Genomic DNA, 13,996 nt, shown 5'->3' with positions numbered 1-13,996 from the left:
CAACTTAATTAAATAAAAAGAGTTTAGAATAAAAAAATTAAATTAAAAATAATTTATAAATAAATTATTTTGTGTTTGATTTTTTAGTAGTAAAAGTACTTATTTTAAAAGAAAAATAATAAAAAATTTGATTATAAGAGAAATTACTTTTTTTAATTTTTTCATAAATAAATAATTTTTTAAAAAATTACAAGTTGGTTTTAAAAATTATACCAAACATTAATGTTATAACCTTTTATAAGTTAAAAATAAAAAAATTAGAGTAATTACTCAAATTAGTATCCAAAAATTTTAAAAGTGAATATTTTAATCTTAAAAAAAAATTACTACACAAAAACATCCCCAAAATTTTATTCCAACAGAAAAATCAATCCTCAGTTTATTTTTCTACAGAATAATCTATATTAGTTCTCAAAAATTTTAAAAATAGACATTTTAATTTTTAGAAAAAATTAATACAGAAAATTTCCAAAATTTTTTTCTATTAAAAACTGATTTGAGTAATTACTCAAAAAATTACTTATGGACCTATTTAAAGTAGTCCGTCTAAACCACTTTTGCTAAGCCTAAATCAAAATCCGAATAATACTAATAATAATCAGGGTACTACACTAATTATTTAATATCAAATTGAATTGGTCTATATATTAATCTCAACATCAATCTGATATTGAAAGCAAAATCATCCCAAAGCACTGCATGCTTGTTAAAACTTAGAAGAAGAACCACTACTACTACTAATCAACAGAAAAATGGCGACGATAATTGAGTTGGTCCCAAAAGAGTATGGGTTTGTGGCGATTGTTCTTGTAATATACTGTTTCCTGAACTTTTACATGGCTGCACAGGTTGCCATTGCTCGCAAGAGGTACAAGGTTCCTTATCCCACCCTTTATGCTTCTGAATCCCAAAACAAAGATGCCAAACTCTTTAACTGCATTCAGGTAATAATTGCAATAATTAACTAATAATTACCCGAGAAATGTTAGGAGGATAATATTTTTTATTAATATAATAAATATGTTTTATTAATATTAATCAATAATTTATTTTATATTATTAAGAGTTAGAATTTTATATTTAAGATCTAGAATTTAGTATTTAGAATATAAAGTGTTAGTCTAATATTGACTAAACATAATAAATTTTGTTAGTTACATAATATCGATTTAATAATTTTCGCACTTCAATTATTAAGTGCTTTAGCTAATGTATATTTTTAGGATATATATTAAACTATTATATATATTTTATTTTTAATAAATACATAATAAATGTATTAAGAATTCGAATTTTTTGTATTTTTATAAAAAAGTTCTTTAATAATTTTACATGTGACTTTGCAAGTATATATTAGTCAAACCCTTTATTATACTTTGCTTTTTATTAAAAGAAAAAATTATGTTCTACTAACGAGGATATGTATTGAGGATGTAAAAGATTCCACAAAAAGATCAAGAATTCATAGTCTTATTCTCTTAAAATGTCTTATTTATAAAAAAAAAAATCTAAAAGGCAAATAACTTTTTGTGGTAGTCGACCAGTATATTAAATTTTTTAAAATTCTATAAATTTCTATAGACGCATGCATATATGAGAAGATTATGTAATTTGCAGCATTTTACAAGATTAACTCTTTATTTATAGTGTATTAATAAGTATTAATATATTTTTCTTAAACAAATGATAATTATTAATTTTTATAAAGGGTAAATATATCCAAAAATTATTTTTTTTAACAAAAGAATAATTTTAAAAATAATTGTATTGTTAGAGATGATTTTAAATAAAAAAAAATGAGAAATTATTTTGATTTTTATTTTAAATTGTAGGGATCAAAATAATATGTATTTATTTTTTTAACAATTTAATGATATCCAAATAAACTTTTTAAGCGTTGTGTTATTTATTTATTTATTTTTGGATGAATGCAGAGAGGGCACCAAAACTCTTTAGAAACAATGGCAATATTCTTCATGCTCATGATTTTGGGAGGGCTCAAGCACCCTTCAATTTGTGGTGTTCTTGGTGTGCTTTATATCATTGCTCGTTATTTCTACTTCAAAGGCTATGCCACCGGTGATCCCAACAACCGTCATAAGAGCAGGTTTGACTCCATTTTCTTATATTTCTTTTGTCTTGCTTCCATTTTTTTATTTTTGCCTTCCCCCATAAAACTAAAAAGTAGCTCATAGAACTATAAAATATTGTAGAAATTCCTTCTTATATGTTAATATGCTTTAATATTATGAGGATAGGTCTTAACTTTTGTCTCAGTTAATGTTTAGATGTTACATTTTGTTACTCTTATTCTTGAGTAGTAATGCTTAAAGGTTTGGTACAAGTAAAATTATTAATAATCGTTCTTTTGTTTCAAGCTTAGAAACTGAAATTTGGATCTTAAAAATGAAAAAATTAATAAAGTAATAAAGTAATGAAAGGTTAATTATTATTAATTTTGTAATTTTATAAAATATATGTTTTATTATCTTAATTTAAGAATGATTAATTTTTTATGATGTATGGATATGGAACACGACACGATACGAAACACGTAAACATACAAATTTTAAAATCTTATAAAATATGAGGACACGATATATATATATATATATAAAATATAAAGTATTTTTTAGATAAATTATAATAATATTTTGATATTTTATTGATATTAAAATATAAAATAAATTTTTTATTTTTTAATAACTTTTTTTAATTATATAAAGTATTTAAAATATTTGTTTTAACAAATAATAATATATATTATTTTTAAACTCATTTTAAGAATACATGTTAAAAAATAAAACTAAAAATACTTATCCCTAATAGTATTTAGGTATATTTAAATGTATCGAAAAAATTTTTATTTTTAATTAAAATATGATTAAATACAAACACAAATATCAAACAAATGTTGATGAGTTTCGTATTCAAAATGTATCCTGACATATAAACACAATAGTTTAACAAAATATTCATATTTTATAATTATCTCCTCACTTTATCACTTTATTAATTTTCCCACTTTAAAAGATATTGATCCTAAAAATTGTATTTGTATGAATAAAACTTCGAGGAATATTATACATTATACATGAGAATAATATCGCTGTGTATTTCAATAAACTTGTTCGGTTAATTTCAGGGATAAGTTAAAAGTTTATTTGGTTTATAATAGGAAAAATTACTGAAAAGAAATCTTAAAAGGAGTTAATTATTAAAAAGAATTTGTAATACTAAAATTAAGAAGCATTAATTTTTATTATTTAAAAAAAGGGCTAATTTTTTTATCAAAAAGTAAATATATCTTTAAATTATTTTATTATTTATTTTTTTATAAACATTTTTTTAACTGTCTATATACTCAAATTTTTATCGATACACTTTTATTTATTACCTCTAATTCATCATTCATAAATCATAATTCGGCTAACTTTTAATTTCATAGCTTATCTTCATTCTCAAAATGTTTTTTATTATCGATTATATTTTAGACTCAATTCTATAATTAATTCTTACACTTCAAAAAAAAAAAAAAAAAACTTGTGTTTTGGATTCTTTCTTTCCATTTGTATTGTCTTATTTGTATTGTTTCTTCCTGGATTTTCCATGCCTATCCCATTCTTCAACCTTTTTTCCTATTCTCTGGCGGTTCCTCCTCCAATTTTGTTGTTTCAAATTCCCTTCACTCCCATCTCAACAACGTACACCTCCTTGTCACTCAATTTTAATCCTTTCAAACCCTTTACTTGCTCCCTCAACTCAATCGGTTTTTCCGCTGGTTCATCAGCTTCTTGTTTGTTTGTTTCTTTTAATTATTGGTAAAAAAAAAAAGGCACTTATATTTTAGCATTTAATTAATCAACTTTTTTTTTTAAATGATGCTTTTGTATATGAACATTTCTCTTTTATGAGGGGTGGCGAAAATTAGAAAAGAAAAGAAGATGGACGGTGACAAATACAAAACTATTATCTTAAATTAGAAATTTGAAAAAAAATAAAGATATTATTGTCTATTTACAAATATTGTGTGATCTTTCTCTTTAATATAATATTTACTTAGTCTTTTTTTAGTATTTTTAACATAATTGATTTTTTGTTAATTAAAATTTTTAATGGTCTTTGACATTAATATTTTTTTTATAATATAAGTTCTTGGGAAAATATCTTCAAATATTTATTTCTTATTATTATTTTTAGACATTTTGTTTTAGTATACTTTTTCATATCAAGGAAAATCTTTATTTCCAACCTATAAGGTGAGAAAAAAAATATGGAAAGATCAAATTTTCAAGAATACTGATATCCATAAATAATATTTTTATTTTAAAACAAATATAAAAATAATATTTTTTAATTTATTATTTCTAGAAATAAGTTTTAAACCTTGAAACAATCACCCTTATTGAAAAACTATCAAACAAGAGTAGAAAACAATGAGTAGAAAGTTGATTGAGAATAAATAGAACTATAATACAACAAATTAAGTTGAATTGGTCTGATTCTTAGTTTATTGGTCTATTTAAGAAAGTATTAGAAATTCGAATTCTGCCTTATATATGTAACGATTTATTGGTTAACGATAAATTCTTAAATGAAATTCAGTACTGCAACAAATTAGTTCTTAAGGTAATGTTTGTTTTGAGGTACTGGGTCAGAAACTGGAAGACTGAGACTTAGTATCATATTTGTTGGTTTAGAGATTGGTATTAAAATTTTTGTCTCTGTCTTTAAAATTTCAATATTTCAGTGCCTCCAAAAAGTGGAAACACAGTAGAGGACTGAAATTTTTAGAGACGGAGACTAAAACTTTAATAACATTTTATACCTAAAATACCCTCATTTCAATTAATTAATTCTAATTTTACCTTTTGTACAAATTAAATTAGAGGTTTATTCTTATTTCAATTTCTGTCTCCTACTTTATACCAAATAGAATATTAAAATTTATTTCATTTTCTGTCTCTAAGTCTATGTCTCTCTATCAAATATTACCTAACAGTTATCAAAATTTATTATTTTTTATCAATAATATTAAGAATATAGACTAAAAATATATTATTAAAATTATTAAATTAATAATTAAGAATATAATAAAAAATAATAAATTTTGTTAACTCTTAAATTTTTTTTACAATAAATTATTTTTTATACAATGTGAACGTAAAATAATTTTAATGTCTAACCAATTAAACTCATAAAAATTTTCCAATTATTATTAAAATGGGTGATTGATCCTGACTATAGCTGTTTTGCTGTCTCCAATTCCATTAGCATTTGAATATAATTAATTAATGAGTCTATATTATATTTAGAGGAATGTTAGGGCCAGCAATTTTTGGAATTTATAACTATCAAATAGTCATCAATAAAATTTTTAATAGTGTGAGATTGATGTGAAATTTCATTTAATGATTCACTTTTCTTTGTTGGTTACATGCTGGCCTCTAAACTTTTTCATATATTTATATGTGAACAGGATATTATTTTTTGTGCCGCGTGTGGGTCTAATGCTGTGTGCAATTTCATTTGGGTGCACTCTTCTCTTCAAGAATTATTGGGTGAAGCTGAACGTTGCGAGCTCAGTGAGCTGTGGTGGCCTCCTTCGCAACAACTAGCTTAGAATGATTGCTCAATAACCATGTTTCGTACAGGAAAACTCTGAATTATAGTGATGATGACGAAGAAAAATAAATTCTTGACTACAGCTTGTTTGAGAGGGTGGTGATTTTAGGAAATCAGAAGCATATGCTGAATGTTCAGTATAGGATTTTGAGTAATTTAAGCTATAACAAAAAATTTCTTGAAGGAGAAATCTATACTTCTTATTCATTTATTAATGTAGAAAAGGGAATAGAACAAGTTGGTCTTGGACATAGTACAAAAAACACTGTTGAAGCTACTGTTATTTTCTGAGAATGCATTATTTGAGATTGAACTATTTGATGAATCTAAATCATCATTTAAAAAAGAGTTGAGTACCTTCGTTGGATTAAAATCAAAATTATTTTTGATATTTTTTATTATTAATAAAATTATTTTTAACATTCAAAAATTTTTAAAATTATTGTTTTCACTCTAAAAAGATAAATTTATCTTTGTAAAAAATAAATTATAAAATTAAAAAATTAAACCACATCCTACCATTATCATCTGTTTCCAATTCCTACTATTATTGTTCTTCACCTCCACTTTATTTTAATTTCTTTATCTTCGTCATCATTCACCATCGTTCAACCTCATCCACTCATTCACCACCACATGTACTCAATCACCCACACTTCTACCTTCATCAGTTCATCCTATTGTTACTCTCTTATCACCAGATGTAACCCAGAGACTCTTTTTCACAATCCATCAACATCACCAACAGGAACGATAGAAAAAAAGACAAAAAAAACAACAATAATAATTAATTTATTCAACAACAATTTTCTTCTATTAATAATAACAATTACAATAATTAATTTATTCATTATTCGTTCTAATTAATGGGTTTAAAAAAAAGAAAACAACGAACAAAACAGATTTACGGGAAGCGCTTAGAACTAATGGAAGGTGTGGTTGGGCGCGACACAGAAATGGGTTACCTTCGTGTGGTTATTGACGTCGTCTTCTATGGCGAGGAGACGCCGACAGTTGCTTCGTCAGGGAAACATACGGCAAAGGGTTGGGGTTGTGCGAGGTAATGACGAAGCTCCCTTTGTAGTGGATGTGGTCGTCATCGCTGGCGAATTGACAAACGACGGCTTGCTGCGGATGGAAACTCTTCAGCACTAGTTGGGAGGTGACGACACAGCTGCATGGGTGAGAGAGATGAGAGGATGTTGATGAGGGAGAGTTATTGAGAACTAATGATTTTAGTGAGATGGAGATTAATTTTTTTATTTTATAATTTTTAATTTTATAATTTATTTTTTTACAAAGATAAATTTATTTTTTTAGAGTAAAAAGAATAATTTTAAAATATTTTTAAACATTGAGAATGATTTTAATAAAAAAAGGTTAAAAATAATTTTAATTTTGATTCCAAAATTTAAAGACGAAAAAAATACTTAACTCTTTAAAAAACTAAACCTAAGAAGTCGATCAGAATCTAGGGTTCATATTCAAGGTAAAGTTTTTCTTGCTTAGCTTAACTTTTTCTTACATTTTTGTATGATGTTTGACTTTGAGGATCTAATATTCGTATAAATTTTCAGAAAGTCTTCATGGAACATGCCAAGGAAATGTTAATTCGGATTGTGATGGACCTAATGGTTGCAACATTATCAAGAAGTTTAATAGATTTTAAATATAAATGTTTGCACAAAGAAAGTCAAAGGAGTTTAGGCTTTTTTGTTTAGATACTTCGAAAGAAACTCAATCCATGAGAGGGGGAGTAGGAAAGTCATCAGAAGAATTGGACTATCTTCTTTGATATTACCATTAAAAATAGGCAACGCTACACAAAGTTATAACAAAAAAAAAAAAAAAAATAAAACAAAAAAATATAAACAAACAAAGCAAAAATAAAATCACAATTAATATAGTATTTTCAGTCACATATTTCCATCATTATGGAGGTATTTTTTAGTTATTTTCATTTATCTTTATTATTTTAAGAGGAGTGTTAGATAAACAATGAATATCTTAAACAACATGAACAACCACTAATCAAATAAAAATACACTACACAACACAAAGGATATGGATGCCCATTAATATCATGGGTGACTCAGTATTCATGTTACCAAGAAAGAATTTACATTCAATGAAAGTTAAAAATATGAACCCCATAGGTGTATAAATAGGAGGTATGACACGAGACAACAAACAAACAATAAAACAATATTCTCTCTCTTATGCTCTTCTCTCTCTTTTATACTATTCTCTCTCTTATATACTTTATTATAATATTATTAAATATATTAATTATATCTACTATATTGATATAGTAATTCTAGTGAATATTACTGCTTGAGTTATCTAATTATATTTTCATATTTTATATTTGTTACTTCTTCTTTATTTATTTAGTTATTTTATAACAAGTTATCAGCACGAGACTCTGACCAAATATTTAAGAAGACTCAGGTAACAAATTTTCATTATGTTGAAACTCTCTCATCTTGAATTCAATGCTTTTGATATATCTGGAAACAATTATTTATCATGGATATTAGATGCTGAAATCCATCTTGATTTAATAGATCTTGAAGATACTATTAAGGTTGAAAATAATGCATCCCAGAAGAATTGAAAAATGAATATATCACATTAAAAGATCCTGCAGATCTTTGGAAAGACCTTGAAAAAAGGTATAATCATAAAAAAACGGTGATACTTCCTCAAGTCCGATATGAGTGGACGCACTTGCGTCTGTAGGATTTTAAATCTATAAATGAATATAATTCTGTAATATTTTGAATTACCTCACGAATGAAATTATGTGGGAAAAAGATAACTGATAATGATATGTTGGAGAAAATTTTCTCAACCTTCCATGCCTCGAATGTGCTCCCTACAACAGCAGTATCGAGAAAAAGGATTTAAAAAATATTCTGAGCTAATTTCTTGCTTTCTTGTTGCTGAACGCAACAATGAGTTGCTCTTAAAGAATCACGAAGCGCGCCTAGCTGGCGCCGTCCAATTTCCTGAAGTAAATGCGGCAAATCATTACCCCAGAATAGGTAAATAGCAAGGTTTTGGCAACAAGAAAAATTATGGAAGGAAAAGAAATTATGATCAAAAGAGAGGATCTCATCAGAAGTTGGATAAAAAAAGAAATTCTGGGCAAAATAAATCAACAGAGGATAAGTGTTTCCGTTATGGTGGAAATGGCCATTGGTCGCGTACCTGTTGTACCCCAAGGCACTTAGTTGATCTTTATCAAGCATCTTTGAAAAAGGATGACAAAGAAAAGGAAACAAATTTTGTTTCAAATGATGGTAAAAATTCCACTACTCATTATGATGTATCTGATTTCTTTGAGAATCCTGAAGGAAATATTGGTCATTTGATCAATGATAGAATAGTTTAATATGTGAGATTGTTAAGTATCCAAGTAAATAAATAATGTAAAGAACTTATTGTCAAGTATTATTTTCTACGTATTTGAGTTTTAAATATGATGTATATAAATAATGAAATATTAATGTTCATGAATTTTGACACCATTAAATGTGCCACGTTTTAAAATAAAATTTTAGTATATGACATTATTTTTATGTACAGTGTTTCTTAAAAAAAATAATTCTGATCAAGTATTCAATTTAACTGTGCATACTACTCATTTCATTATTATTTATCTTTGAAAAAATAGCAAGGATATGTAATGAAGATGTACGCCTTGCAGATAGTGCAAGTTCGCACACCATTCTCAAAAGTGATATATATTTTACCCATCTTATGCCAGAAGAAGAATATGTTAATACTATTATTGGCTTAGGCAATGTGATAGAAGGCTCCGGAAGAGTTATAATTTTGTTTCCCGAAGGAACAAAATTCATAATAAATAATGCACTATTGTCTACTAAGTCTCTGAGGAACTTATTGAGTTTAAAAGATATTCGTCGAAATTGATATCATGTTGAGACAATGAATGAGGGAAATCATGAGTATTTATGTATCAAAACTCATGATTCAAATAAGAAAGTTATATTAGAAAAATTACCCTCACTTTCATCTGAGTTATATTATACCAAGATTAGTGCAATTGAATCATATGCCATTGTAAACTAGAAGTTTACTAGCCCAAATGAATTCATAATTTGACACGACCGATTGGGTCATCCGGAAACAACCATGATGCGGAGAATTATTAAAAACTCCCATGAACATTCACTAAAGAACCAGAAGATTCTTAAATCTAGTGAATTTTGTTGTGCTACATGTTCTCAAGGGAAGTTAATTTTAAAGCAATCACCAGTAAAGATTGGATTTGAGTCCCCTGAATTTCTAGAAAGGATTCAAGATAATATATGTGGACCTATTCATCCACCATGTGGATCTTTTAGATATTTTATGGTCCTGATAGACGCATCTTCGAGATGGTCACATGTGTGCTTATTATCTTCTCGTAACCTGGCGTTTACGAGATTATTAGCTCAAATTATTCGATTAAAAGCATAATTTCTAGAAAATCCAATCAAAGCAATTCGTCTTGATAACGTTGGTGAATTTACTTCCCAAGTTTTTTATGCTTATTGTATGGCTAATGGAATAAGTGTTAAACATCCAATAGCTCATGTTCACACACAAAATAGGGTTAGCAGAATCACTTATTAAATGCCTCCAATTAATTGCTAGACCCTTAATTATTAGAACAAATCTCCCAACTTCGGTTTGGGGACATGCTATTTTACATGCTGCAGCACTTATTCGTTTGAGACCAACGAGTTACCATCAGTTCTCTCCTATGCAATTAGCTTTTCGCCAGCAGCCAAATATTTCCCATTTAAGAATATTTAGTTGTGATATATATGTTCCCATTCCACCACCTAATCGCACCAAAATGGGACCCCAAAGAAAATTTGGGATATATGTTGGATATGATTCTCCTTCTATAGTGAGGTATCTTGAGATACAGACTGGAGATGTATTTAAAACCTGGTTTGCGGATTGTCATTTTGATGAATTAAAATTTCCAACATTAGGAGAAGAGAATAAGCTTCCTAAAAAGGAACTTAATTGAAATGCATCATCTTTGATGCATTTAGATCCTCGATCAGGGCAATATGAACTAAAAGTTCAAAAGATTATACATTTGCAAAGAATAGCAAATGAATTGCCTGATACATTTTTTGATACAAAGAGGATAACCAAATCTTATATACCAACCGAAAATGCCCCAATATTGATGTCTCAGTTGGACAAATCGCCACCGAAGCAAATACACGCCAGAAGCGTGGCAGGCCTGTCGGTTCCAAAGACAAAACTCCTCAAAAAAGAAAAGAGGTAAATACTATTCCTGTTGAAAAAGACATAGTAAAGACACCTGCAGCTGTCCAAAATTCTGATATAGTTTTAACGTCAGAAGACGTTCAGGTACCTGAAAATTGTGAAAATGATGAGATCTCGATAAATTATGTCTTTACAGGAGAGAAATGGGACCGAAATAAGACAATTGTCAATGAAATATTTGCATATAATGTGGCATTAAATATCATGCATGAAAGTAAGGATCTTGAGCCAAAATCAGTCGAAGAATGTTGACAAAGAAATGATTGGCCAAAATGGGAAGAAACCATGAAGGTTGAATCAGACTCACTTGCAAAACGTGAAGTCTTTGAACCTGTAGTCCGTACACCAGAAGATGTAAAACCTGTTGGATACCGATGGGTATTTGTGAGAAAACGAAATGAGAAAAATGAAGTTGTGTGCTACAAAGCCCGACTTGTGGCACAAGGTTTTTCACAAAGGTTCAGTATAGATTATGAAGAAACGTATTCCCCTGTAGTGGATGCAATAACATTGCGTTATTGATCAGTTTATCTGCATATCATAAATTGCATATGCACTTAATGGATGTGGTAACAGTCTATTTATACGGCTCATTAGATCAGGATATCTAAATGAAAGTCCCTGAAGGAATAAAGATATCTAAACCATCCAATGAATATTTACAAGGGTTATACTCAGCCAAATTGCAAAGATCTTTATATGATCTAAAGCAATCTGGACGAATGTGGTATAATCGTCTTACTGAGAATCTGGCTAAAAATGGATTCAAGAATGATGATATATGTCCATGTGTTTTCATAAAAAAATTCACATCTGGATTCATTATAATTGCTGTGTACGTTGATGATTTAAATATCAGTGGGACTCCTAAAGAGATTCCAACAATTATAAAAACTCTAAAAGAAGAGTTTGATATGAAAGATCTTGGAAGGACTAAATTTTGTCTCGGCCTGCAGATCGAGCATATAAAAAATGGGATCTTTATTCATCAAACAACATACACTGAGAAGATCTTGAAAAGATTTTATATGGATAAGTCACATCCCTTTAGTACCCCAATAATCGTAAGATCTTTGGATGTGGAGAAGGATCAATTCCGTTCTAAAGAAGATAATGAAGATATCATTGGTCCTGAAGTACCATATCTTAGTGCCATTGGAGCGCTAATGTATCTTGCTAATAATACACCACCCGATATATCATTTGCTATGAATTTACTAGCAAGGTATATTTCATCTCCAACTAGAAGACATTGGAATGGAATCAAGCAAATCTTTCGATATCTTCATGAAACGGTTGATATGGAATTATTTTATCCCTATGGATCCAAGTCACAACTAGTTGGCTATGCAGATGCTGGCTACTTGTCTGATCCACATAAAGGGAGATCTCAAACAGGATACCTATTTACATATGGTGGAACAGTTATATCATGGAGGTCCACAAAACAAACGATTGCTGCAACATCCTCTAATCATGCCAAAATACTAGCGATTCATGAAGCTAGTCGCGAGTGTTTTTGGCTCAAAAGTCTAATCCAATATATTCTGTCATCATGTGGACTGATTGATCATAAAATAGCTCCAACTGTCCTGTTTGAAGATAATACATCATGCATTGCCCAACTTAAAGGCGGATACATCAAAGGTGATAGAACAAAGCATCTTTCTCCCAAATTCTTCTTCATTTATGATCTTCAAAATCAAGGGACAATTGATATCTAACAAATCCGCTCAAGTGATAATCTGGCAGATTTATTTACAAAGTCACTCCCAAAATCCTCCTTTAAAAGATTGGTACATGAGATTGGGATGCACCGATTTTGAGATATTAAACGATGTCGGCAAGAGGGGGACAAAAATATTCAAAAATATATTAATTCACATTGTTCACACATTATTCAAAAATATTGTTACTTACCTATACTTTTCCTTATTTCAATAGACCCAATACGCACTTTACTCTTTTACCAATTTTTTTCACCTTTTCTTTTCTTTGAATGTGTTGCTGTCCACGAATTTACTCCCACATTTTGTATCACTTGCGTACCACATATATATTTTTTATTTCTCAATATCCTCAAGTCCCAACTCATTCCTATTTTGTCATTTATCCAATCTATAATATTTTTGTTCTTTAATATGAACACTAAGTCCTCTATTTTTAGTCTCACATCTTCAATTATAAATTATAATACTATCTTCCAAGCTTGCAAGCCATTAGATTTTTTAACAATTATGCCTTTCAAATAACATTTAACCAAACTATGTGAGTTTTTTTGGATATCTTCCGATGATAAATTTATTAACCTCCAGTATCAAGAGCACACACACCCACTTTCTTTCACCAATGCACCATTGGTTGATAAAACACTTAATTTGTTCCAAAAAATTAATAATTATTGTTTTTTTTAAAGATTTTTGGGATAAATATTATTTTAATCCTTAACATTTAGGGTCAAAATCAAAACCGTCCCTAACATAGTTTTCAATTTAAAATCGTCTTTAATATTTTATTTGCTATTAAAATCGTCCTTTTAAATAATTTTTTTTAAATGATAAAAATACTAATTTTTCTACCATTTCATTCTTTTTGTTCTTCTTCTTCCAAGAGAATAAATTCGTTTCTTGTTCTTTTTCTTCCAGAAGAACAAATTCTTCTTTCATTAATAAAACTCAAAAAATTTCAAATCTTTAAACACAGTTAACAAAATCCAATCACAAGAAATAAAGATACCCAAATTTATCTCCAATTACAAAAATAAAAAATCTATAAATTTAATTACCAAGAACAATCAAATACAAGAACAACAACAAAAATTAGGCAGAAACAAAAAATCCAAAAACAAAAAAAGCAACAGCAATCTAGAAAATTCAGAAATAAGAACAAAAACAAAACCAATAATAAAAATGAGGAAATTAGGGATGGTGATGAACAACATCAAATTCTTCAAATCTAACAACAATATATTCAGATTCTTTTTTAAACAAAAAGAAGAATGAAACTATATCTTATAAAAAGTATGGAGGTCGCTGTTGCTACTCTTGGAGGT

At 28.1% G+C, this 13,996-nt stretch overlaps 1 protein-coding gene across 1 annotated transcript; it reads left to right on the top strand.

Annotated features, from left to right (window-relative positions):
* The first annotated feature begins 694 nt into the window (after positions 1-694).
* LOC130942209 (uncharacterized) lies at positions 695-5,877 on the top strand. The gene is made up of 3 exons (XM_057870910.1): positions 695-944; positions 1,935-2,107; positions 5,480-5,877. Exons 1-3 carry the CDS (start codon positions 753-755, stop codon positions 5,616-5,618), a joined length of 504 nt encoding a protein of 167 aa, XP_057726893.1. The 5' UTR covers positions 695-752; the 3' UTR covers positions 5,619-5,877.
* The last annotated feature ends 8,119 nt before the right edge of the window (positions 5,878-13,996 follow it).

The sequence above is a fragment of the Arachis stenosperma genome, chromosome 7 (assembly GCF_014773155.1).
Source record: "Arachis stenosperma cultivar V10309 chromosome 7, arast.V10309.gnm1.PFL2, whole genome shotgun sequence".
NCBI lineage: Eukaryota > Viridiplantae > Streptophyta > Magnoliopsida > Fabales > Fabaceae > Arachis > Arachis stenosperma.
Note: the sequence above shows the minus strand (reverse complement) of the source record. Positions and strands in the feature narration are given on the sequence as shown.